The sequence below is a fragment of the Scomber scombrus genome, chromosome 11, assembly GCF_963691925.1.
Source record: "Scomber scombrus chromosome 11, fScoSco1.1, whole genome shotgun sequence".
Lineage (NCBI taxonomy): Eukaryota > Metazoa > Chordata > Actinopteri > Scombriformes > Scombridae > Scomber > Scomber scombrus.
In genome coordinates, this window is record NC_084980.1 from 21,620,511 (window position 1) to 21,647,654 (window position 27,144).

Below are 27,144 nucleotides of genomic sequence, written 5' to 3' on the forward strand. Positions count from 1 at the left end.
CCAACAAGACAGTGTATGTAGGACTGACTCAAATTAACTAAAGTGCCTATTTTAATAGTAATAAAGGACCAAGTGGTTTTAATCTCCTTTAGACAAAAGAGGAATAAGAGTTTTGGCCACACAGACAATATTTATGTTACAGTTAAGTTATATTAAGTAGAAGATTCTTACCCACACTGGACAGAAAACTGTTTAAGCCTCTGGAAATCTGGATTAAAATAGTAAAAATGCATATATGATATCAAAGCACAGATTTCCGAATGATAATGAACATTCATGACTATTAAAAAGCCTAGTTAAAAAAAACCTAAAACAGCTCATTTGGCTACTCAAACCATTTCTCAGGATTGTTGGGGCGTGATCAGATAACACTTGATTGACAGCTCCCTTTCAGCTCAAGTACCATTTTATTTTCCATTCAGTCACTAAAACGTTTTGTTGCCATGGAGTAAACTACCAAATCTATCAAACTGACCCTACTTGGTTAGAAATGAGAACATTGTAAAGAAAAATAGTTGGCAACATTCTTCGAAAATAATCCCGATCTCACACTCTCTGCATCCTCATCCAGACACAACCTGATGCAGATGTGTTGGCAGTACAACCCCAAGATGCGCCCGGCCTTCCAGGAGATCATCGAGATGCTGCGCGAGGACCTGCATCCATCCTTCCAGGAGTTATCCTTCTTCTACAGCGAGGAGAACAAGCCGCCCGAGACCGAAGACTTTGACCTGGACATGGAGAACATGGAGAGCATCCCGCTGGACCCATCGTCCTACTCGCAGAGGGAGCAGTGTTCGGACAGGGACGAGGCCTCCTCCATGGGCCTGAGGGGCAGTTACGAGGAGCACCACATCCCCTTCACACACATGAACGGGGGAAAGACCAATGGACGAATATTGGCCCTACCGCGGTCAAGTCCCTCCTAACATACTGTACACATCCATCACAAACACACACACACACACATTGATGCTATAGATTTAAATATATTTTTCTGTTTTTTTGTTGTCATTTTATATAGATCACACTTTTATCACTCTCTCTCCAGATGCCCATCAATATCTCAGGACCTTATTTTTTTCTCCTCAGATGCCACAAACACACACTACAGTACGTCCACACACGGATGCCAGAAGACACTTTTTTTGTATTTAAGGATGAACGTCACGTGTCTCTCGTTCATGATTGTAGTTCATATACTGTAAATATATATTGCCAAGTTTGTGCTAGACTGGGTGGAAAATAATGGATTCAACTGTGAAACAAACTCTCGACAAAACAAGAAGGCTGCTAAACCCACTTTCCCCCCCTCCCGAGTCCAGACTGTGTCCCTCTCCCCTCTAAAGGCTGATTTATGCTTCTATGTTCGGTCGACGTCAAGCCGACGGCGTACCTACGCAGAGTTCTCTGCGTCGCCGTGAACCCCTACGCCGTCCCCTGACGTGCACCTCCCCAAATGTAACTATGCGTTGAGGCAATGCAGACTACCATAAAAGGGTTAATCTCCCTGGGTTGCTTAGTTTTTGGAAGAAGAAAAAAAAAAGTGCCCTTCTATTTTGTCTGTGGCCTACACCAGTTGTCATGGAACTGTGTCTGAATCTTTGTATGCTTCGCGGTAAGCAGATGATGAACTGATAAATGAAAGACTTTTGGGAACTCTTCTCTCTCTTTGTCAGATGGTCGAAGACGGTCCATCCTTGAACAAAACTCTTATCCACTGGAGAAGCTGGTTGAAGTGGCTTACCTCCTCACACTCTGCAGTATTCCAAAATGGCACACAGGATAAACACAGGATTTTTGGCCGGGTTATATTTTTTTAATTTATTTACATGGGTTTTTTTTCCTTCCTTTTTTTTCTCTTTTTTTTGAGTTTTCACATTTACAGCTGAAGGATATTTAAACTGTTTTTTTTTTTTTTTTTAAATGGCGAACGAGTTCCTCAGATTGACCAATAGCTGCTTCTTTGGTATATTTTAGTGGGTATAGAAGATAAAATATATAAATATATATAAATATATTATTGATGTTTTTGTACATAGCTGATATGTTGTCATTCTTGAGGTATTTCTGGTCATAGAAAATGTTTTTACATGTTAGTCTATTATGTTTATTTTTTCTAATCCAGAAAAATCATACTAATTAGCATTTTGGACTCATGATCAACGAACAGCACTTGGTCTTTTTTGCAATGCGATGCCCGCGAGGAGTGTTTGGCGTCTTCAGCTTAAGATGTCTGCTCATCATATCAAGATCAAATAAAATGTAAATAATGCAGCAAGGTGCATCCAAGAAGAGGCTCTGGCAGTGCTTCTGTTATTTCTCATGACGTCATTTCTCATGCGTGTGTGTGTTATTTTCCAGACAGTGTTGAGTTTGTTTAGTGAATTTTAAGACTGCCATGTGTATAACAAGGGAAAAAATGTGGGATAATCAGTGAGTAGAGGATGGCAGGAAAAGTATTCAACAGAACCATTGATGCAAAAATATAACACATTGGCAGATATTTATTTTTTAAACAACCAATTTACATATATTTGACATTAAAGCTGTAACTAACAATTATTTTCACTATCAATTAATCTATTCTTTTCTGGATTGATTGATTAGTTGTCTGGTGAGAAAATGCTGATCACTGTTTCCCAAAACCCAAGGTGACTTCCTTGTCCTCCTGTCATAAAAGTACAAAGATATAAGAACATATTCACATTTAAGAAGCTGGAAAAAGAGAATGTTATTTCTCTTCATGAATTACTCAAGACTAATAATCAATTATCAAAATAGTTGGTGATTAAGTGTTCTGTTGATCAGCTAATCGATTAATCACTGTGGCTCTGTTTTACATGCAGATATCCCAGGTTTTTAAAAGACACTTAGGTGAACAGTTTATACTTCTATGTGGAGTCATGATTAATGTACTTAAGTGAACTATTGTCCGCATACTAACAATACACTTAATTTACTAATGATATATAATTAGTGCAATTAGAGTATATTGAATTACACTGTAGTGCACTTTATAGTGCTGTTTTGAGGCACAATGAAGGTACACTTGAGTGAGCTAAGTACATCTTTGTGTACTAAGCCTTTAAATGTACTACTTGTACAGTGTATTTTTTGCAGTGTAGTGAAGGAGAGTCCTCTAACACTTGAGGTTGTTTTGCTTATCAGTATATTTATTTCAAGTACACTTAAGTACTATGAGAGCAATAATAGACCTCAGAGTAGTTCAGTGAAACACAACTTCAATATGTTTTTCTAGCGCTTATATTTAGCACCAACAATAATGTGCTTCAAATATACTTCATATTTTTGTATATTTTATTTTTTATCTGGGATTTTACACATGATAATGATGGTAAATTCTGAATGAACTTCATCAGAGGTGCAATTATGAAAATTATAAAGAGGTGATTTAAGAAGCATAAGGGTTAAAACACATGCTGACATTAACATCGCTGTAATAAGTTTCTATCAGGCTGTCAGTGGTTATCCGTCACACATCGGTTGGTTTCTTTATAAAGGAATTAATGAATGGCATGTTTTGAATGCTATGTGCGTCATGAGAGATCATGCGAGATATGTTATGATGTTGGATGGCTGTCCTGCAGTTCAGGCTCCAGTGTGTTGCTGTAGGTGTGACTCAGTGACTGAAGATTAACACAATTTTCATACGATGACTCCATCTGCTGGACAAAAAGTGAGCTGTGGCGAAGAGGGAGAAGGGAGAAAAAAAAGCTCAAGTTCTAAACTTTTGACATCAGTCTTACATCTGCATGATATTAAATATATAAACATTTTGGTTACAAAGCCTGATGAGAAAATAAAATGATTAACCATCCCATGAAGGCAGTTTAATTAAGGTCATGCAGGTGTACTCATCCCTAAAACAATGTAACTCCACCATAATGTCTTAGATCTTCCCATATGAGTTTAGTTTATTAGATTACACATATACAAATGATACAGATTATACACATAGACAACATGAAATGTGTTGGAGATTTGCAAAAAACCCTCAAAGGGGCTTATTCAAGGCACTCTCCAGTGTGAGAGTTACATTAATCAAAGGAAAAAACAGAAAACTAAGATTGTTAAAAGGAAGGTCAAAAGACAGATTAAGTTTTCACAAGAGATACAAATACATTTACATATATGCTGTACAGTTGCACAAAGAAAACTTAAATTAGGATATGTGGATTGTTTACAGAGATAATCCATAAGGATAATATTGCAACGATAAAAACATTATCAAACATTAGTATGACAAACTATATTATTTAAACTCCACAAAAACTTGAGGATCTTGCAAATGGTATATATATTAGTTAAAAGGACCAGTTCACAATTTTTCAGTCTGTCTTAAAACATCAGTCAGGTGCCTGAATGAAACAGGTTTTTCTTGCCATAATCCTGGTAATTAGAAGATCCCTTCATAACAATGTAAGTGATGTGGGTCAAAATCCACAGTCCTCCTTCTGTGCTTAAATGTATTTAAAAGTTTTATCTGAAGCGGATATGACGCTTCAATCGTACAAATAAGTCAAATGAAGTAGATTTAGTCATTTTAATTAGTCCAAAGTCTCTCTTTTTGTTACTATACTCCACCACAGCTCAACAGGGAAACACAAAGAGGGAATTTGATGCTAAAAAAGATGCATATAAATCTCTGTTAGTAATATAGGTGTAAAACTGACTGGCTAAACTGACCAGACTGACCGTTGCTGTAGGTGTGACTCAGTGACTGAAGATTAACACAATTTTCATACGATGACTCCATCTGCTGGACAAAAAGTGAGCTGTGGCGAAGAGGGAGAAGGGAGAAAAAAAGCTCAAGTTCTAAATTTTTGACATCAGTCTTACATCTGCATGATATTAAATATATAAACATTTTCCTCATGTCTCTTAATGGATGTTTCCTCGCTCCTCGCCATCCGGATTCTTCCTCAAAAACAAAGGTAGACCTCGGAAAGCTGTAGATTTTCTGTGGACAAGCACATCAATTCCCTGAAAGATCCCAGAGGAACATTTTAGTGCTCAAAGCTTGCTCCTCTACAGCTCGGGGAGACAAAATTGAGATTCTTATTTTAGCCTCGTTTAAGTCTCTATTTGGTCTCATATGTTTCTCCTAAAATTCACTGGGAGAAATAGGTGAGATAAGACAATAGCAACAGGAGTATTACTTGAGTCTTCCTTTATTTCTCCTTTGGAAACAAAAATGAGCAATACTGGAGTTATCTTGTAGCCATATATATCAACGACACTTTTAAAAATGTTGAAAAAGGACTGTAGAGGACAATAACGTAATAATATACCAATTTCACTTTATGACTGAGTGAGTCTTCAAAATCAACCAATCACGATGCAAAGTCTGTGATTGACATCGCTGCTGTCCAATGAGATTGTCTAATGCTGACGCATGCGCACATCATCCAGGGTTCACAGGTCACATTGTTTTACGCCACGTGTGTGCAGCTTCTGCGTGTTGTGATGAGTGTCAGAAACAAGACTATTTTAAAGTAAAAGTCATTAGGAGATCAAAAAAATAAATACTTTATATATATATACATATATATAAATATAAGAAAGTGTTTTATTTTGATATAACACTGCATTGAAATAGTATCTTTATTGCCCTCGAGCCACCAATAAATATTTTTTGTTTTCATTTGACAATGTAAAATTAATAGACCTAATAGCCTACATGACAAAACAATTTTAAAGGTTTGTTTTATTATGTGGTCTATGAAACAAAGTAAAGTAATAATATGAATTAATTAATAATGAATAAATAATATGGCTACATCAATTAATCAATTAATCTATCAAACTTTATTTTTATAGCATTTTTCATACATTGCAATGTAACACAAGTGCTTCACATATGCAGAACAAAAACAAACAAACGGAAATCGTTAAGCATTGGAACGTATTAAAAACAGGAACTCAGGAAACGCTATCATAACTCTCAGAAATCTGTGATGAGGAAACACCAGAGATAAGATGAAAATTGAAAAATAAATACATAACAATAAATAAGTAGAAAGAAAAAAAAGCTAATAAAACATTAAGAAAATATATTTTAAAAAAGGAATACTATAGAATAAAGTGAATAAAACTGAGATCTTAGGAGTAAAATATTACAATTAAAGTAGGAAAACAGACATAAAAGGTAGAAACAATACAATAGAATAATAAATAAATAAAAGACAGAATAAATAAATAAAATTCAATTGAAAGCCAAATTAAAAAGGTAGGTCTTAAGTTTGCTTTTAAAAATATCAACACTCTGTGCTGCTCTCAGGTCTTCAGGAAGGCTGTTCCAGATACGAGGACCATAGTAATAAAAAGATTCCTCTCTATGGGTTTTTGTCTGGACTTTGGGGATAATTAAAAGGCCAATAACAGAAGACCTGAGGGTTCTAGGGTTCATAGGATAAAAGCAAATCTCATAAATAGAAAGGATTAAGACCATTAAGAGCTTTATAAACCAATAAAAGGATCTTAAAATCAATTCTAAAACAAACAGGTAAACAGTGCAGAGACTTGGTGTAATGTGTGCTCTCTTTCTGGTCTTCGTCATTACGCATGCGGCTGGGTTCTGAAATAATTGTAAATGAGAAATATTACTTTTTTGGGAGACCAGAAAGTAGAGCATTAGTCTAGTCTGCAGTAGGGCTTCGTATTGTTAAGAACCTCACGATTCGATTCAATTTTGATTCGATATTGAATTAAATGCTTCGATATTGATTCAGTAATAAGTAAAAAATTCACAAATAATTCATTACCTGTTGATAATTTTAAAATAATTATTTATTTTCATGCCCATATGAACAGCCATGGTATAACTCATAACATTTTTGAGCAATAAAACATCTGAAAATAAAGCTTTATATTAAAGCTTTTTATTTATTTCATTGTGCTATAGACAAAACGAATACCCAAAGATTAAAACTACTTCTAATGGGGGAAGTTACAGCAGAAAGAGAGACAGTATTAAGCGTAAGGGAATAAACAACTGAAACCTTTTGGATTTTTCCAAAACAAGGCAAAGGGTAAGAATTCATATTTGGAAACTTCAATATTGGTCCATAAACTCTGATTATCAATCATCATCTAGCTTCCATACTTGAATCTGTTGAAGGTTATTCTCGCATTTTTAAGTCTCAATTTGTCGATTAGTGACCACAACAATCATCAGAAGTCATTATTTAAGAAGTTATTTTTTAAAGACTTTCCTCCAGGGGAGCATGTCCCCGGACCCCCTACCATTGCTGTGTCACTGGGCTAAGCCCTGGATGTTTACAATGTCTGGCTACGCCCCTGATCGTATCCCACCCTAATTCACAAAAGTCCAACCTTTTTAAAAATTCTGCCTTCGCCACTGGTTTGAATAAATAAACTAAACTAAAATTAACTTGTTATTGTTATTTATTAAGTCTCTGTGGGCACACACAAACATTCACAAAATATTATTCACAAAGCTGTAGAAGTTGACTCCACTTGAATGGAGCTTGCTATATGTCTGAGAAAGTTACCTCTTTTTTCAATGGATAAAAGGCGTGTCTTAATTTTGATGCCTATAAGGCTTGGAGATCGCCACTACATAAGGGCCAAGCCTCTAAAAAGCTGTGTGTTTTCATGACAGTTTTTAAGCCAGAAAAGAACAAGTTGGTGGAGCTGTTAACAACTCATAGACATTTGAAATGCCTGAGTTGTTCTGATGCTGAAAAGCTGATCCACACCTTTGTCTCCTCCAGACTGGATTACTGTAATGCACCTCTCATTGGGATCCCTAGCAAGAGTCTTCAGGGACCACAATATGTTCAGAACAGCACTGCAAGGATCCTGATGACAGTGTGAAAGTATGAACACATCACTACTATTCTGCATTCACTTCATTGGCTCCCTGTGTCCACCGGGATTGAATACAAGATCTCCCTCCTGACTCACCAGTGCCAATTATTATCATTATTATTACTATTATTATTATTATTAGTAGTAGTAGTTGTAGTATTACTATTATTATTATTAAAGCATGTTTGGAGATCTTTAACAGATGGCATCACCATGTGGCCCATTCCATGCACATTCCGCCATTTATGACATATCTCGTGACATCACATTGATGTCACAGAGACACATCAAAGCTTATAGCATATTCATACAGAAGTGTTATTCTCCACTCATTACTGAAAACCAGTCCCAATAGACAGAACCAGTCGTTTTGTATGATCTATACAATCCCTTAGAGAATTTAGATTGAGTCGCTTATTCTTAACTTGAACAAACTCCCTCTGATAGACATGCCATTCTTTCCCCTCGGTTTCCTCGTTGGTTACTTAGTCACTAAGACAGTACGGTCTTTAGTGGACCCAGATCTGCCAGCCCCCTCTCCTCCTAACAACCCAGAACCTTCCAGACCTGAACATGAGTCGGATTCGCCTTTGCTGATCCAACAAATGGAGGCTAGTTCAACACACTGTCACCAGCCAGCCACAACACAGGCAGTCACTAAGACAGTGCAGCCTTTAGTGGACCCTCATCCGCGAGCACCCTTTCCTCCTAACAACCCAGAACCTGCCAGACTTGAACATGAGTCAGACGTGCCTTTGCCGATACAAGAGATGGAGGCCAGTTTGACACACTTTCACCAACAATCCACAACACAGACTCTTCCCAGTGCTGCCATTGCCCCACCCTTTATGAGTGAGGCAACACAGAATCAGCGAAGACTGCGTAGGAGTGTCAGGAGGCTTATAATACCTGCAACACACCAGCCCCCAACTGGACCTATAGAAGTTTACGTTATGCATTTTGAACGGATGGGAACATGGTTTAATAGAAACATAATGCAAAATCATTATGTTATAGGGGGAGCTACTGCTTTTGGACTTGTGGGTTTCCCCATTATCCGAGCAACACATACTGGTAGTAGTGTTTTGATAGAAATAGCATTTTCCACCCTTTATCAGTTGACACATGCAGGACTTGTAGCTGCTGCTCCCACCGCGCACAGAACACTTCCAGTTGTGTATTGTAATGTACGGAGAGGGATTGTCTCTGCTGCTTTCAGAGCATGAACAGCTCTATTCTACACCAGAAGAGCCGGGACTGCAGCTATTATTTCTGCACAGCTACATGTTGTTAGTGGGATTAGGTGGACATTTAACTTGAGCTGCATACTAATAATACGTATTGTACTTGTGTGCATGCTTTTTTTTGTATTTATTTGCCGTTCGATCTGCAGTGGACTCATTGTGCCTACTGCCAGGGCTGATGCTTCACTCGTAGCTGAGAACATAATCAGATATCACAATCTGGGCAGCACACAGTAAGATCCTGAGCACAGATGACCACCGTTAAGTGAGCCCACCCAGGTCCCACAATTCACCCAGACTCAGACTTAAACTGAAATGCCAGGAAGGATAGCTTACCTAGAAAGTTAATTTGACTACAAAAAAAATAATATATATATATATATATATATATATATATATATATGAATAAACTATATTCATGTGGCACTTTTCTTAACAATATTACAAAGTGCTTTACAGAAGAAATAAAACCAAACAAGGCAGATAATAAATAAGGCAACAAGGACCACAGAGATAAAGACAGAGAGACAGAAGTAATAGTACATGATGTATGTATGTTAGAGTTATCTTCTGATGTGTCAAACTGTACATGTGTCCTAAATACTATAACATGTTCATCAGTATGTCTGTTGATAAAGATATGTAATGTTATTCCAAAAGAGCAGCTCCATCATCAGTGAACAGCAGTCTGAATTATTCCTCTACCACTAATGGACAATGTTGGGCAATAACTAGTTACATGTAACAAAAAACACACGTGCTGGTGAGGTAGAAACCCACTATAGGCTTATCTTAAAACCTCACCTATAAGAGATAAAACACAATAACAATGGAAAGAAAAATATCAAAATAAACATAGATATCAATTACCTAATTTTATTACGTACAAACATTGCAAAATAAAATAAAGTTAAATCACGTATTACATTTTAAATAGGGTAACTAGTTATCTGTAACCTATAACATTTCCTCCCAACCCTGTTTATAATGTATAAAAATAATCATTTGGATGTAAAGCGTAATCTCGTCCGGAGAAAGTATCGTTCGGCTTCCACCGTGTATTCTCGCGAGAGCACGCGGCTTCAAACCTTCCCATGAACCACTGCGGTTCCTCTTTCTAGCCGGCGCCTGAGAATGGGTACGTGTTTTCATGCTCGGGTCGGAGGAACAATCCGTGTCCATCTGGTGTTTTTAAGCAGGAATATTCCCATCATGGTTTGCTATGTTAAATATAAACGTCAACTGAATAGATTAATCTGTAACTTTCATGTCTGTAGACGGTTGATTTTATTTTAATGTAGTAAATTTCTCCGATGTGTCTGAAATGCTCCAAGATGGCTGCCCTTCGTCGGCCTTATAGTTAGCTGCTGGTGCTCTAAATGTGCTCGATAACGTAAAGATTCAGGCGTTTGTGAGACTTCGTGTTAAGCAGGAATATTTCTGGTTGTGTGCTGAACATTTTTAGACAGTTTTGGGCTATTTAAGCTCTTGTATTAACAGTTGTAGGAGTGAGAGTTAGCATTAGCAACAGCCTGGTCGTGTTCATGTCATGCTGCTACCTGCACGGAGAAACACCTTTTTTGGGTAGTTTGGGTGAATTCAGCTTAATTTATATGGACTTGATGGCTGTAAGCAAGGTAGTAAAACTGTTTGTTAGCTATTCTAAGTGTTGGAGTAACTGTAAGAAATCAAGAAGGCTTAAAGTTGCTAGCATAGCCTTTTCATCTTGTCACATGTTAACACGTTTTGGATGGGTAAGGTGATGATTACTGCACGCACTACTTGCTGCATTTATTGTTACTATTCAGATATTTAATCCTAAATAGCTTAGGTTCATGCAGGTGAGAAATTTGATTTTTCTGGTTTCAAAATATCAACATGGCTGTAAAAATGTAAATGGCCAAAAAAAAGCTTTTAATTTATGGTGAAATATTGGATAATTTGAACACTTACTGAAAAGAAACCATGTAACAAGTTTACAGGGAACAATCTCATTAATCGAGGCAATTCAAACTTCGACTACATGCTGATTTTTTTGTAGTCAAAAGGATAAAGTTTAACCACTGGTTTCATCTTAACAATGTTCTAAAAGCTTGTTACATTCCCTTTTGTGTCAAATCTTCATCTGAAAAGTAACAGCTTCAGAAAGTATAGTTTTGCTGCTTCTGCATTTCCTTATTCAGGTATTAAAGTTGTATTTGGGATAGCTGAAGTTCATGCTGGCTTAGAAAAGGTGTTTTTTTCCTTATGTGTCTATAAAAACTGCTGTCATTGTAACATTGGCACATGGTCATTGTAGTTCAGCTCAGGGTTGGAAGCACACATTTATTCTTAACTCAGTTAAAGTGGACATTAGGGACCTGCTATAAATTGCAGATTTTGGTTTTATGATATGTTTTAGGTCTAAATTAGTTTACTTTGTGTACCAAAAAGGTCGAGCACAGTGTAGTTGGCTACATTAAGTCATGATGGGAACTCCTAATTGCTTGAGTGACATGATGAAGCTTTTAAGCGGATCCAAATTCATTATGTGGACAACCTACCTTGGAGAACTGATTACTCAAGCCAAAATTTAAAAATCACTTGTGTATATTCTGTGAAGTGTCCATCAGTTTAACTTTGCTCCCTTTTTACATTTTCCCAGGTATCTCAAGGGACAACTGGCATAAACGCCGCAAGACCGGCGGTAAACGCAAGCCCTACCATAAGAAGAGAAAGTATGAGCTCGGTCGCCCACCTGCAAACACAAAGGTAAAACATTTACTACCTTCTGAAAAACTGGGTTGAATGTGAGGTTGCGTGGGTGATGAAAACATGACCTTAGGTAAGTCTGTTTTTGAGCCGTTTTGGTTCAAAGCTTTGGACTTATCAATGTTAGGACTTGTCATAGTTACTCTGACACGCTTTAATACTACTAAATACAACCAATGTTTATTTCTTTGAGCCATCAGTACACACGTTACACATGAATCAGACACATTATCACAGCGCTAATATAAAATGTCCTTTTCTATAGATTGGACCTCGTCGCATCCACACGGTGAGGGTTCGCGGTGGGAACAAGAAGTACCGTGCTCTCAGACTTGATGTTGGTAACTTCTCCTGGGGCTCTGAGTGTAAGTTTATCTGGAAAACACTTAAATTTCATTTCATTCACATTTGATTCCTGTGGTGCATATCTTTCAATGAGGATAACTTTGTCCAGTTCTGCTACTGAATGAAAGTGGTGATAATGAAGACTCTGAGAAAGACCTGTCACCTGCACTCATCTATTGAAATGTTAACAATTAATTTCATTAATGTGGTGTTAGTTTGCAAACGAGAAGAGAAGTGTTTTTTTTTTACCAATCAGGCTTGCATTTGTGTACACAGGCTGCACACGCAAGACCAGGATTATTGATGTGGTCTACAATGCCTCCAACAACGAGCTGGTCAGAACCAAGACCTTGGTGAAGAACTGCATCGTCCTCGTTGACAGCCTTCCCTACAGGCAGTGGTATGAGGCTCACTACGCTACCCCTCTGGGACGTAAGAAGGGAGCCAAACTGGTATGCTATAAATGTTTCATCTAACATCTGTTATATAAAATATTGTTAGGACACAAACTTGGGTTTGCACAGATAGTGGTGCTGCAATGATGACTTTCAATTTTAAAAGGCTAAAATTGAAAGCAAAGAGATATGGGGTAAAAACAAGACCATGTGCACCTAATTTGGAAAATCAATCACTATTTTTCCTTCCTCCTACACAAATGTGGTATTTTTCTCCCTGTAGTTCCATAAGTTAAAACAAATGGTGCAAACATTTGAAGAAGCTGCAACTACAGGTCGAAGTTTAGGACAATGGTCGATTTATAAGAACATTTGATACATGCAGTGTAATGTTAGTCTTTGGGGAAAGACACATTTTGGTTTGACGGTTTTAAAAATCATTTTTAATTAAATATGAATTTATCTTGTCACTGTGAGCATAAGATGGTGAAATTAGGGAATGCTTAATTTTTTGCATAGTGGTGTGTGACTAGGTCCATGTCTTTCCATGAAGATAACTTTGTCCAGTTCTGCTACTGAATGAAAGTGGTGATAATGACGACTCTGAGAAAGACATGCTGCCCATACTGACTTGCATTTCAGTGTTTAAATATGTAAGAATAAAATAATTAGTAAAGCTACACTTAACCTCGCCTGTATTAGCTCTAAACTGTATGAGCATGTGTCGGATGTCTAATGAGCCTTGTTCCCTCTCCTGCTGTAGACTCCTGAGGAGGAAGAGGTTCTGAATAAAAAGAGATCAAAGAGGACCCAGAAGAAGTACGATGAGCGTAAAAAGACGGCCAAGATCAGCACCCTCCTTGAGGAGCAGTTCACGCAGGGAAAACTGCTTGGTGAGTCTCAACAATGTGCAGTGTTCTACGGTCATAGCTCTGCGTTATAGCAAAGTACAGAATGAAGTTTAGAATAGTATTAGGTGGTCAAAGGTCACTGACCTCACAAAACACATATTTGACCATATATCCCAAAGGTCAGCTGTATTATGACAAAATATTAAGAGTTAGGAACAGGGAGGGGGGATTTTGTTCATATTTGACCACAAAGAGTAAATTAGCAACACTGATCTTGGGTCTCCACCTTGAAATTGAGTGTCTGCAGCATCCACATTTAATTATTTGCAGCAACAACGTATCTGAAGGAATCACTATTGTTCAAACATGTGAACACGTACAAACAAAACACTAATACATCTTCATTCACTTTAAATATTATGGCTCTGAAAAGGCAAAGATGTAAACTGCATCTTGACTGACCTACAAAGTGCATTCACATCGAGAGTCTTTGGGGAAAGGTACATTTTGATTTGAGTGTTTTAAGAATAGTTATTAAATTAGCTTTTCTTGGCACAATGAGAGCAAGATGATAAAGTTAGTTTTTTGCATTGTCTGATATGGTGCAAGTCTTTCCATGAAGATAACTTTGTCCAGTTCTGCTACTGAATGAAAGTGATGATAATGACGACTCTGAGAAAGACATGCTGCCCATAATGACTTACATTTCAGTGTTAAATACACTTGCATAAGAAAAATGTTAATTAGTGAAACTACGCTTAACCCTCCCCTTTATTAGCTCTAAAATGAAGTGTGAACTCTTTGAACAAGTGTTTCATATTGAATGAGCAATGTTGCACACTATCCTTTGTCCACTACTTGAGACAATGTTTGACAAATTTAACTGACTAACTCAAGTTGACACGATTCTCCCTGAGTTTGACTGCACGTTTGTTTGCATTTTGAGACAGTTTTATCCACCTTTTCTAATCATGTCCGTCTTTCTCTCCTCCCGCAGCTTGCATCGCCTCCAGACCCGGCCAGTGTGGCAGGGCAGACGGATACATCCTGGAAGGCAAGGAGCTCGAGTTCTATCTGAGGAAGATCAAGGCCAAGAAAGGCAAATAGATCTACAGCTGTTTGATACGTCAATAAACTCCATATGTCCCACAACTGTCTGCTGTTACTGCTTTTTCTTATTGTTTTGCCACTGTGAAAGTTCGCACAATGAAAACACATTTCCCTGTCAGGTTACCTGTGTTGGAAGAAGTATTACAATATTAAACTCAACAGAGCAGCACCATAATATTGCAATTTGTTTTTCCCCCCTTACCTCATGGTTAGAAATATCAGCTTAAAGTAGTTTAAAGATCAGGTTGAATATTAACTGAATTTACAGTTTATGTATCATGAAAATCTTCCTGTAAATGTATGATTTTAGTTTAAGACAAAATATAGACTAAAGTTGGTTTAAACACTTTCGTCACAAAAGGTAGTCGCTCTCTGGCCCAGCTACAGTGCATTGTTACTTGTGCAGATGGGTGAATGACTTACTGGTCAGCAGAATAGTTTCAGTCCATGGTGTAAATTTATACTATTGATAAAACTGCATAAGATGTAGTGGTTGAAGTAGAGCTAAATGTAGCTTCTTTTTTTTTGGTGGTCTCATCCACTATGCAAGATCTTGTGAGCTGACCGTATGTTGATACATTTTAATTTTAAAGTCTGTTCTAAAACAATTGTGCTCATATGAACACTAACTGAGAAACCTCACTTTAATCCTGGCTGTTTCAATGTAAGTGATGGGGCTGAAATTCAGTGTTTCCACAGTCATCTTGTGCACAAATGCATTTGAAATATTATGAAGCTTATCTGAGGCTTCAGCAGTCATGAAGTTGAATCTGCCACATTTACAGTTTATTTTAGCATCAAATTCCCTCTGTTTTTGTGTTACAATTGAATAGTAACAAAAGGAGGGACATCGGCACTAAAAAGACTAATGTTGAAAGATATCTACTTGATTTGGAAAATAATTACATTAGGAGTGGGGTTTGTCCGTCATCACTTACATTGTAAGTGCATTATGAAGGAATCTTCTAATGGTCAGTATGAACAGGAGTGATTACAAAACAAAGACAAAAGTCAGTGTTCATTTGGACTGTTAGACAGATTGCAGTAAAAAAAAAAGGAAAGAAGCATCTTTTCTGTAATTTAGACATTTAAAGTAGCAAAAAATTACAATATTCCAATAATTACAACTTTACGCCTCAAAACTTTCTTAAGAGCAGTGCTGACTTATTTTCCACCACTGCAGTTTATACAATTACATGTAACAAAAAGCAAGGGTGGTTTATTTCTTGAAGGTGGACTATCAATTATTAAATTATTTTGGCTTTTTTGGTCTGAGGATGACCACATTTTCCTGGAGACAATCAGTTAAACACATAAAACAGTTCTATCATTCACATGACATGGCAATACTGATGTTCACAGTTTAAAATGAAACTGCATACCAGTATAATTACTTTATTAATAGCTTTAAAAGGAATGTATTGATGGTCTAAAACTCATCATTGACAGAGCAGGAAAACATCAGCAGACATCTCGTAGCTGTCAACATCTTGAAATGTCTTCATTCATCACAGTGAGTCCATCATTGCAGTTTAGGAGAAGATCAATCAATCAATCTTTTTTTATATAGCGCCAAATCACAACAAAAGTAATCTCAAGGCACTTTTCACATAGAGCAGGTCTAGACTGTACTCTTTAATTTAATTTTAAGAGATCCAACATTCACCCATGAGCAAGCACTCGGTGACAGTGTCAAGGAAAAACTCCCCTTTAACAGGAAGAAACCTCAGGCTGAACCGGGCTCTAGGTGGTCGGCCATCTGGTTGGGCATGAAATAGAGAGAGAGAATGGGAGAGACGAAGAGGAGGGAGAAAAAAATATAAATAAAGAGTAGAGGGAGAAAGGAGGAGAGGAGAGAGTGGCACAGTGACAAACAATCAATCAACATTGAAAATAATGATAACTGCAGTCATGGGCTCTGGACAGATTTTCACTAATACACAAATGATGGTGCATATTACTGAATCAGAATCAACAGTATTGAACAAGAGTGTTTAAATTAAAGGAAGTTAACTCTCAATCAATACTCAACTTCAGCTTTATTTATATACCACTTAAAACACAACATAGTTGACCCAAAACACAGACACAAAAATGAATAATGAATAAAAAGAAATACTACAATAACTTCAATAATAAAAGTAAATCGTCATATAGAGCATAGAGCACATGGCCAGAACTGCACAAACCTACCGAGACTTCACATGAAACACGTGAACTGTTTTTTTATTCATGTATTTGTTTTTGTTTGGCGTATGAAGTATGGTTTTAGAGGATTCTTTAAAGTCCTTAGTCCTGTATCTGTGGATCACATTAGACCAGAGATACATACAGATTTGTCGGATCACTGTTTTAATGAGTCTCTTGAGTCTCCTTGTTAATCTAGTCCAGATTTGACTAATCTAAATATAGTGGTTTTTGAAAAAGGTTTCACAAATCTGAAAGTGGGTTTAAACAGCATTAAGGCTTGTAGGAGCCAAAATATGTTTTCTTTATGTTTATATTTGCTTCAGCTGCACGTATTGCGTCACATGCATTGATTGACACATGAGTGTGGTTTCCCCTTATTTTACCTGTTCACTTGGTTGGCGGCGGGAGATTTGGACAAAGGGAGTTAATAGAGCTCCGATATTTTCTGTTGACCGTCACCATTGTCATCATCATCACCATCGTCTTTCATCACTTTATTCTTACAGTCGGATCACATCAGGGTTTTTATATGTTTGTGGAACAGCTGCTTGTCGGTACTTGTCGATTTTTTCCTTCAAATAAACTGCAGTAAAAACGTCATCTGGACTTCAGTATGATTTTGTTGACGTGTCACAGATAAGAGCCTACTACAGCGGCCTTTTGGAAAAGTAGTCGCTACAAGGCTTTTTCTGCAATGTCTAACACTTGTTCATAAGTTTAAGTGGTGAAAAGCTGGAGTTTAGGTTATTTGCTCATCATTTTTAATTGTATTATTTATTGTTAAATTTGGAATGACCAATCAGCAGCATGATTGTGAAGTGAAACCAGAGAAGCTGGCCTGCTAACCCCTGCGCTTCATGTCTGGTGTGTTCTGGGTTGTGAGGAGAGGGTCCACTAAAGAGGATCTTTTTTTTGTTGTGTACCATGTAACCTCGCAGCTAAAAACTGAATCCTCACTGAAACATGTTTTTCTGTCATTTAAATAATTGCAAATTTGAATATGCATCACTAAAGCTAAATATCTCCTCAATTGATGAGGCCTCATGTATATTTATTAGGCTACCTGTCTTGTCTTTCTGTAGAGAGGAGTCATTAAATACATTGTAGTTTACATGACTTGAAATAAGTGTTTCAACCACAGGGAATACTGTACAGTTCGTATTGCAACTGCAAATAAAATCCTTACTTCAGGATTTGCAGGATATGCAGATCAAGTTAAATGTCCACATAATGCCACAAACAACATGTGGCCGTGCAGAAATAATAGCTGCAGTCCCGGCTCTTTGGCTGGCATTTACTGCCACCTACTGGACTGGAGTGTGGGTCAAAAGATGAGCAGAATTAAAACAAAAAGGTCAATGTCCTATTCCCTATACCCGTGCCCTTTCAATATTTAATTAAAACACCCAACCCTTTCTGTGAAATATTCCATAACAAACTAACTCTTATTACCAATTTAACTAACTCCTGGCGCTCTTCTCTGTATTCTTTATACTCCAGCAACACATGCTCAACTGATTCTGGTTGTCTGCATTGTGAAAAAAGTTCTGTTGGATGACCTTTTTATTTAGTGTTTGATTGAGTCCTGTGTCTCCTAACCTAAACCTAGTCTACAATAATTCCTTCCCTCTGATTCCTGCCCTGTATTTCACTATTCCCACACTTGTCTAATTATCTTATAAAGGTGTCTTCCTATGTCCCAAATCTCCTGCCAGATTTTATGCATGTGTTTTTTGATAATTGATTTAACCTCATCCTTGCTTAACAGTATTTCTATGTTGACTGTATTTGACTTTATTGATTGCTTGGCCAATATGTCTACTGCCTCATTTCCCTCAACACCTACATGGGGAGGAACCCAGAGGAAAGAAACATCCACACCTTTGTTGTGCAGTCTGTATAAATGATGAAATATTTCAAGTAATATATCCTGAAAAAGGAATCTTTATGTATCATTGTAATTGTGTCCATCTGTAGAATAACTTCCTTTTAATGTGTGTTGGTATATATGACTCAACTGCCTATTGTTATTGATTACACTGATCTAATACTGAGGGGGAGTTTGTGGACAATGAGATGAGGTGGACAAAGTAGTAGAAACACTCATATAATCATATACAACATAGAAAATTAGCATAAACCTTAAAAACTGAAAATATCTAAGCTTCCTAAATGTAGAATGTATGGCAGAGCTGTTGTATTGGATTGCACAGGTGTATATATACAATTCAACCAACTTCAAGATTTAAATCCAATTTTTTAAACTTTTTCATTACTAACATCCACAAAAAATTACAACCACTATATATTACAATTACCCATAGTTTCTGCTGTATATCTGCAGAGGTTTTCATGGTGAGTTGTAGAGCTGACACCTCTCGGTCATGGTAAAGCAGGACTGAGAGCAGTTGTTCAGGACTTTATTGATCACAGGGCTGAAGCAGGCAGAAAGACATTTTCTGACACCATGCAATTTTTAATTTTTAAAACTGTTTAATAAACCATTTAATACTAATTTCTATGTCTCTTTAGATGTTCTGGTGAAAATGGATTTATATGATTTGATATTACATGCTCAATTTAAACACATTTAGGGCAAAAAACATGACTAATAATATGCGTTTGGGTAGCCACCATCAACGTTTCAAGTCCATCATTTCCACCTTTACTGCACTTATGACATTCATTGTTATGATACGGCAAATGGACAACTAGCAAAAAGTAAATCAGTTGACATATTTAATTTAAAAATACATTTTAAATTAAAAACACATCCTGCCAACAGCAGTTTACTTTATATCTGTCTTGCATTGAAGTTGCTTTTTCTCTGGTCTAATTACATATCTACCAAAGACTCATGATCATCTGAACGCAAATATTACATCACAATATTTGCTGATTTAATGAGTTGACTAGAAATATGCTAACTTAATGGATTATGGCATTATGGAGGGCGGTAAAGGTTGTGACCCTGAATTCAGGGAAAATAAGGCTGCTGTTCATAGCTGCATCTGGAATAAGTTACAAGATCTCTGTAGCAAGGTGGACCACAGTCCACAAATTCAGTCTGGATTAGTCTGAATAAGCAAGGCAGGATGAAATGATGTTAAGGCAAACAACATTCTGCATCTGTATACTGAGTTGAAGTGATGGATATTCTTTTTCCCAGAAACTGTGTTTATATAGAAAAGTTATAACAAAGTACGTTAGAATAAGGACGAGTTTTCTCAGGTTTGCAGCGCTCATTTCTTGAACCTGCCCAGGTGTTCACGGGCAACGATGAGTCTTTGGATTTGGGCAGTGCCCTCGTAGATCTACAAAGCAAAAAAGAAATAAAAGGATGTTAGGTTTCCTCGAATACTTTAAAATGTTGCCAGCAGTGATTAAATGTGCAATATCTCCACCCACCTGGTAAATCTTAGCATCTCTCATCAGTTTCTCCACTGGGTATTCGCTGTTGAAGCCGTTGCCTCCGAATACCTGAACAGCATCAGAGGCCACCTGGTTGGCGATGTCTCCGGCGAAGGCCTTGGCAATGGAGGCGTAGTAGGTGTTTCTACGACCCTGGTCCACTTCCCAAGCGGCCCGCTGGTATGCCAACCTGGCCAGCTCCACCTTCATCGCCATCTCAGCGAGGAGGAATGACACGGCTTGGTGCTGCGAGACAGGAGGAAACAGGCAACTGTTAATCCTGTTTTTATCTTTGTACTTCGAACACTGAACAAGTGGTCACCTGGCAGTAGGTAATCATGACTGTTAGTTATGAACAGGTATTGTGGCTGTTATTTCTATTTTTGAACATCAGATTAAATCAACTTATATTTCTGTTGACAACTTGTAGAAAGAAACGAGGATGTGTGTGAACAAACCTCAGCAATAGCTTTGCCGAAGGTCTTCCTCTCCAGTGCATAATGGGTAGCTTCCTCAAGTGCTCTCTGCGCCAGGCCAGTGGCTCCTGCTGCAACCTGTAGTACATCAGTTACATCAGTTTGGTGAGGTTTTTGGTGCAATGCAGTTATTTCTGTGGCATTTTTCACCTTTATACATATGACAAGTAATACAAATATTGTGGTGAAGTACATTAGCTCATATAAAACCATTAATGAGCTCTGTAAAAAGGTGAAATTGCAGCAAGAAGACATTGTTAACTACAGCTCACAGAAACCAAAGTCCTGTTGTGACAAGGCAAAAAGAAGCACTGTAATTGAGAAATGATATTATATTAAGAATATTTGAGCGAAAACACTACTGAGCTGTTCATTTTGTTAATGAATCACTAAAAGTGATTTAAAAGAAGGACAAATTGCTGTGTTTTTCACTGTAAAAAAAAGGTATTTTCTAATATAGATCAAGACTTTCATACTGTGGATTTTTTCAAACTTTCCAATAAAACTCATGACCATTTTTACATGTCATGATTTATTTATGATTATTAAGTCTGAGTCCACTGCACTTTCTGGCATTTTCTTCTTCTTGACCCAAACTTTTCCACCTCAGCTGAGCGCTATTTAAACTTTTTCTAAGAATAGTCAGCATTTCCACTCAGCTTTTAATACTCAAACTTAAAATGTACCTTAAAAAAACATGAATAGAAACATATGTACAGATATTCAGTCCAATGGAGTTGAAGGTCTAGGACTTACTGGTGGCCTAGTCTTGTCGAAGGCGCCCATGGCGATTTTGAAGCCAGCTCCCTCTCCGATCAGGACGTTCTCCTTCGGTATCCTCATTTCCTCAAAAGTGATGCCTCTTGTATCAGAACACCTCTGGCCCATGTTCATCTCCTACAGCCACAAGATACAAGACAATAATTTATTCACTTATTTAAAAGTAGTGTTTATAATGTACTTCAGGAGACAAATGATATTCCTCTGAACTACGATGTTTAAAAAAAGTTTGAAAAGATCGCAGTTGGCGCTTGGTCAGCCATAAAAAAATACCCCAACATATTAAAAAACAATACATGAGAGGAATAAAAGGAATATTTTCTTTTAGCTTCAACACATGTATCGTGTGTCCATTTTAAAACAATCACTGCCTGTTCCAAAAGCATGTTAATCATGTTATCTGATATGTTTGCAAACTTAACCTATTTCAACAAAGGTGCATGGAGAAGAGAAAAGGCCAGAAGGGGTCAGAACTCAACCAATAGTTCTAGTATAAAAAAAACATGTGGCCTTCATCAGGGTCCTACTGGGATGGAGGAGATATTCCATTACTAACAAACCCATTTTGCAGAACAGGTTTAACATCACATCAATGTTTGAGTGATATTTTCTCAACTTCAAGATCAATTTCTCACAGAAGAAAGAAAAAGTCTTCCATTAATACTCTAAGCTCCAAGAAAAATATAGATTATAATACAGAGCCAGTTCATGGTTTAGAGAAAGAGACAGAAAAAAAAACAATTTCAGCAGCATCTTACCTTCCTTCCTACTAGAATTCCTGGAGTGTCTGCGTCCACAATGAAGCCAGTAAAAGCTTTGCCGGTTGGACATTTAGGATCTGGATTAGTTCGGGCCAGGAGGAAGTACCTAGGAACACGACAACACGTACAAATGGTCAATTACTAACAGAACAGATGGATACATAGTTTACAGTAAAGTATTTACAATCATGTTAGTTTGATATGTGTACAAAGCAGTATGCATACACACCAGTTAGCTTTACCACCGTTGGTGATCCACATCTTCTGGCCGTTAACAACATACTCATCACCCTTCTTCTCAGCTCGGGTCTTGAGCCCTGCAACGTCAGAGCCCGCCCCCGGCTCTGTGACACAGTACGCCTACCAAAAAGAAACCACACAGTAATTAACAGTCTGCTATGTTTTTTTTAATTCTTCTTGCTGGACTTATGTATCTTCCTTAACAACTGGTTAAAAATAACTTCCATAACGAGAGATAAAACAGCAGCACTGTGTGGCAAGACTCACCATTATTTTGGTAGTTAAGTAATCTTTGTAGCATCTATATTTAATCAACTAGAATGAAATACTTACACACATCAGAGGCTCCTCAGTCATTCTTCCCAGGTATTTCCTCTTTTGCGCTTCATTGCCAGCAAGAATAACAGGCATTTGCTGTGTGGAACAAACAGGCGTATGTTAACTTAATGACTGATGTGGCAGTATTGAAAGCATCGCGATTTGTACATCTTGGAAATTTGGATTGTATACAAATTATATCCAGAATATTTAGTATCAACAGTGTTTTAATCTATTGACTTGAATTGACCCTAAATAACAATCTGCCAGTTATGTATTATCTAAAAAAAGGAGAAAGTTGATCCCTCTTCTTTGGTACTTTTGAATAAAACTGCAATATCACAGCACACCTCCAGCTGAAAAGCATAATTCATGCTGCTGGTGGATCCCAACATCACACTTTCACAATATTCAGTGATGTTATATATAAAACTGTTTGTGTGACGCTCTTCTTGTGTTTTAGAGCCGCACATGTGATCTGTGTTGCTTCTTGGTGTGCTGAAATATGTTTTCTTTGATGCGTGACTCATTTTCTCAGTGGGGGGAAAACAAAAACAAAACATTTGCCTCAAACCGACACAATGAACAACTTACTCCGAGAGAGTTTGCCTCAATAGCCGTCTGTACTCCTGTGCAGCCAAAAGCCAACTCTTCTGTGATGAGGCAGGTGTCGAAGATTGACAAGCCCATTCCACCTGAATAAAAAATGGCAAACATGGCAGAGTTTCTCACAATGTGTTAAAGTGGAAATGTGCAAACTCTCCCAGCACACATCTGATACAATTTCAACATTTCAGCAGAGGTCCTATCTCACACAGTAATGATGTTATCAGCCTCTCCATATATGTTTTAATATATCAAAAGACATCAAGGTTTTAAAGGATTTCTCTGATACAGTTTTGAAACCAAGAAAAGTTCAATAAACTACTAAAAGATTCTTAAAATCACATCTACTCAGTCTCCCTCATTGAAAAACCCAAAATGAATAAATATGCTAATTAGTCTCATTTCAAAAGTTTAAATGCTGGAAGCACAATGTTCCCCAAGTTTCCACACCACAAATGTGTAAAGCCAAGCAGACACTGTACAGATTAGGCCAAAATGATTTCAGTTTAAAATTTCTGCCTGACTAGTTGTTGATAATTTGGACTTTGGAGGTCATGACGCCTGATTAATTGCCTTATTGATCAACAATCTGGCTCTTAGATGATCATTGGATTTCTGGCATGTCAGGAGTATTTGTGGATTGTCTTGCAGTTTGAGCAGTTTAACAGCCCAATTTTCCTTAGCTGCTCTCAAACGATATGTACTACTTTACATGTTGCAGCCAAAACTGTAGTCTTGAATAAAAAATGTTTTACTTCACTGCAAAACAGACACATTGTATGTTGTTTGCTGTGGCTCCATCTTGTCTGCCCCACTTCTGACTTTCAAAATAGTATCATGCTTGTGAGTGCACACCTGAAGTGAGCACAGAAAAACTTTCCAGTTTCAGCAAATTATTGAAAAAACATCTGTCCAGTGTCAAACAGCACATACGTCATTCTGCACAGTTTAGTAACAACTAGCAAACACACATTTTTGAGTGGAAGGGGACTTAACATGCACAGGAGGAAGAGGAAAATAACATACCGTACTCCTCTGCGATGTGACCGTTTAACAGACCAAGCTCCCATGCTTTCTTGATGACGGGGACAGGATACTGCAGAATGACAACACATGTCAGAGTTATATTAGACAAAATAAAAAGGTAAAACTACAATTACCCAAATCTGAAAAGCAAACTTTGGTTTGTTTACACGCTTGCTGGACAGTGGCAATGTCCCTTAAACCCCCATCCACAAGCACCTTTCCAACATTTGATAAGGGGGGTGGGGGGGTGGCTATTCCTGTAACTTTCCGAAACAGACAAGCTGTCATTCACACCCACACCAGAGGTGAGATAGGAGTCAGGGTTTGAACTTCTTTCTACCACTTTATATGTGAACAATAAAGTGCAACACTATGACTGACTTACAGCCCAGTCTGAAAAATGTGCCATTATCTCCTTAATTAAATAATCAATTAAAATGGTTTCAAGTTTCCCAGCTCCCTCCCCCGTTCAGACGTGGTCGCAAAGCACAGTCCTGAGTAGCTTGAGGCTCTGAAGATTCACTGAGTATACACAGATTTAACTATTTATTTACCTGCAGTCAAGCCACATTCCCTGCAGGAAAATCTTTTCTCTTTACTTACTTCACCACTTTTGTCATAAGCCGCTGCAACAGGGACAATTTCTTCACGTGCAAACTTCCTCGCCAGCTCCTGGAACTCTTTCTGCTGCTCTGTCAGCTCTGTGGGCCAAAACAACAAGATCACCCACCATGAACAGCTTCAACAGACACTTAAAACAAAAAGACTTGTTCACCTGACCGTATGTACACTGAAAGAGTTACTGGTCAATGTGATCATTCCTTCACTCCATACTGGCTATGAAGATATCCCTTCCTAAAATGATTTCAGTGTAAGAAATGAGGGAGTGTCCTTCTACTGATTAATCAATTATGAAAACAATTATTAGCTGCAGCCATAGCAACCAGTCACTCGTTCAATATATAAGTACATGGGCAGGTGAGGGTTGTTTTAAGACACATATGAAAAAAGGTTCATATATCCTTTAAAGTGAGGGAGATATTCTACATTCTGCTCACCGAATGAGTAGCCGGGAGATGCCGAGTGGTCGCTGGATGGTGCTTTAGCATTGGCTGCGGTACTGGAACTCTGCAGCCGGATCCCAGACCGCACAGTGGCTCTGAGCACCTGTGTGCAGCGGTGGAAGAAGTATTCAGGAAAAGTATCAATACAGCAATGTAAGCCAGAAAAAGCACTTAACAAAGCAGATAAATCTGATAGGTACTGAGATGATTAATGGCATAAATTGATTGTTGGTCACTGTGCTTCTATCTCCCTTTCTCCCTCTCCTCTTTATTTATCCTTCCGCTCTCTTCTCCTTCTCTCTCACTCCATCAACCCCAACTGGTCAAGGCAGATTGCCGCCCAGCCCAATTCAACCTGAGGTGTCTTCCTGTTTAACGGGAATTTTTCCTGGCTGCTGTCGCCAAATGCCTGCACATGTGGGAATGTTGGGTCTCTTTGAATTAAATTAAAGAGTACGGTCTAGACCTGCTCTATGTGAAAATCGCCTTGAGATTACTTTTGTTGTGATTTGGCACTATATAAGTAACAATTGATTGATTGATTGATTGATTGATTGATTGAAGAAAGAAAGAAGAAAAAAAAAGTTTTCTCTAATCTTTTTTTGTGTGTGAAATATTAGATCACTTGTACATTTATTTACAATAAACCATGTGAGACTTTTAGAGGGGAAACAAACTTATAGACATCTGACATGTTACCTGGACTACACATTTGCTTTTTTGTAAGATATCAAAAAGGGTAAGAAACCACTTGGGTCATCTTTAACAATATGTTGTATTTTAAGAACTTGTTATATTATCCAGTATGTCAAATCATCACCTGAAAAATACCTAAAAGGCAGTCATTAAATGTAGTGGTGTAGAAAAGTGCAATATTTCCCTCTGAAATGTAGTGGTTGTATAAAGTACCGTCACATGGAAATACTCAACTCCTCAAAATTGTACTTTAGTGCAGTATGTGAGTAAATGCGTTTGTGTTAATTTCCACTACCGCCTTTGAGTACGTGGAAGAGCAGATAGCTATGTTTATTATTCATATGAAACCTCTACGTCATAATGTTGTTTTACCCCATAAGACTTATGTCTACCTTGAGACGGTAAAGTAGGTGAGCTAGTCGAAACTAAAGAGAAAGCATCTAAAAACATGTCTCACACACATTAATAGCAATGTAACCGAGCTATGTGCTAAAACCATTGCTAATGCTAGCCAGTGACGTAACTAGCATACCTTTGTCTTTGTTGACCTAAAAAGGGGTAAAAATGTAAATGTACGGCAACGAGCCGTATGTAAGCAATCTTTATTAGTCACCCCCCCCCCCAAAAAAAATATAAGTAAATAATATTAAGAGACTCACCTTATTGAGCAGCATTGTTATGACAGCAGAGCAGTTTGACCACTACCTCTGACCTAGATATAAATGAACGTCGTCTCAGCCAATCACAGCAGCGGGTTTTGGTCATGTGATATCGCCAGGCATGGGGGTATATGACTTTTACCCTAGTTTGTTACCCAACCTCACCTCTGTGTTTTACAACCACACAGTATAACTCAACAGTACCTCCAATGACACACCTTTACTCATCTCTACGAGTAACATAAAGGTGCCAAATAAAAAACACATGCAAATATCACTAAGGTGCATTGTGAGTTAACATTTAAAGATACATCTATTAGTATATTAGAGTATCCACTATTGCAGCATATACATATTTAGGATG

The 27,144-nt window shown here is 37.6% G+C and overlaps 3 protein-coding genes and 4 non-coding genes across 7 annotated transcripts in view; 6 read left to right on the forward strand and 1 right to left on the reverse strand.

Moving 5' to 3' along the window:
- Nucleotides 1–2,709, forward strand: part of LOC133990449 (insulin receptor-like) — a 59,478-nt gene extending 56,769 nt beyond the window's left edge. The window contains exon 21 of the mRNA XM_062428772.1: nt 572–2,709. Coding sequence (XP_062284756.1) covers nt 572–929 — 358 coding nt within the window. The 3' untranslated portion in view covers nt 930–2,709. The remainder of the gene's footprint in view (nt 1–571) is intronic.
- Nucleotides 2,710–10,189: 7,480 nt separating this feature from the next.
- On the forward strand, nt 10,190–14,595 carry LOC133990923 (small ribosomal subunit protein eS8). Its single transcript, XM_062429348.1, has 6 exons — nt 10,190–10,239; nt 11,746–11,852; nt 12,118–12,217; nt 12,474–12,649; nt 13,356–13,485; nt 14,441–14,595. The coding sequence occupies exons 1-6, from the start codon at nt 10,236–10,238 to the stop codon at nt 14,548–14,550; spliced, it is 627 nt and encodes a 208-aa protein (XP_062285332.1). The 5' UTR covers nt 10,190–10,235; the 3' UTR covers nt 14,551–14,595.
- LOC133991294 (small nucleolar RNA SNORD46) lies at nt 11,898–12,006 on the forward strand. The gene has a single exon (XR_009926998.1). It is a non-coding gene; the product is annotated as a small nucleolar RNA SNORD46 (small nucleolar RNA).
- LOC133991292 (small nucleolar RNA SNORD38) lies at nt 12,282–12,350 on the forward strand. Its single transcript, XR_009926996.1, has one exon. It is a non-coding gene; the product is annotated as a small nucleolar RNA SNORD38 (small nucleolar RNA).
- On the forward strand, nt 13,135–13,203 carry LOC133991293 (small nucleolar RNA SNORD38). Its single transcript, XR_009926997.1, has one exon. It is a non-coding gene; the product is annotated as a small nucleolar RNA SNORD38 (small nucleolar RNA).
- On the forward strand, nt 14,055–14,123 carry LOC133991285 (small nucleolar RNA SNORD38). Its single transcript, XR_009926989.1, has one exon. It is a non-coding gene; the product is annotated as a small nucleolar RNA SNORD38 (small nucleolar RNA).
- A 4,554-nt stretch (nt 14,596–19,149) lies between the features above and the next one.
- acadm (acyl-CoA dehydrogenase medium chain) lies at nt 19,150–26,882 on the reverse strand. The gene is made up of 12 exons (XM_062429289.1): nt 26,781–26,882; nt 25,420–25,528; nt 24,965–25,062; nt 24,362–24,431; nt 23,324–23,424; nt 22,745–22,825; nt 22,401–22,531; nt 22,169–22,277; nt 21,387–21,527; nt 20,613–20,708; nt 20,152–20,400; nt 19,150–20,057 (listed from the first exon to the last, which is right to left on the reverse strand). Exons 1-12 carry the CDS (start codon nt 26,793–26,795, stop codon nt 19,986–19,988), a joined length of 1,272 nt encoding a protein of 423 aa, XP_062285273.1. The 5' UTR covers nt 26,796–26,882; the 3' UTR covers nt 19,150–19,985.
- Nucleotides 26,883–27,144: the final 262 nt, after the last annotated feature.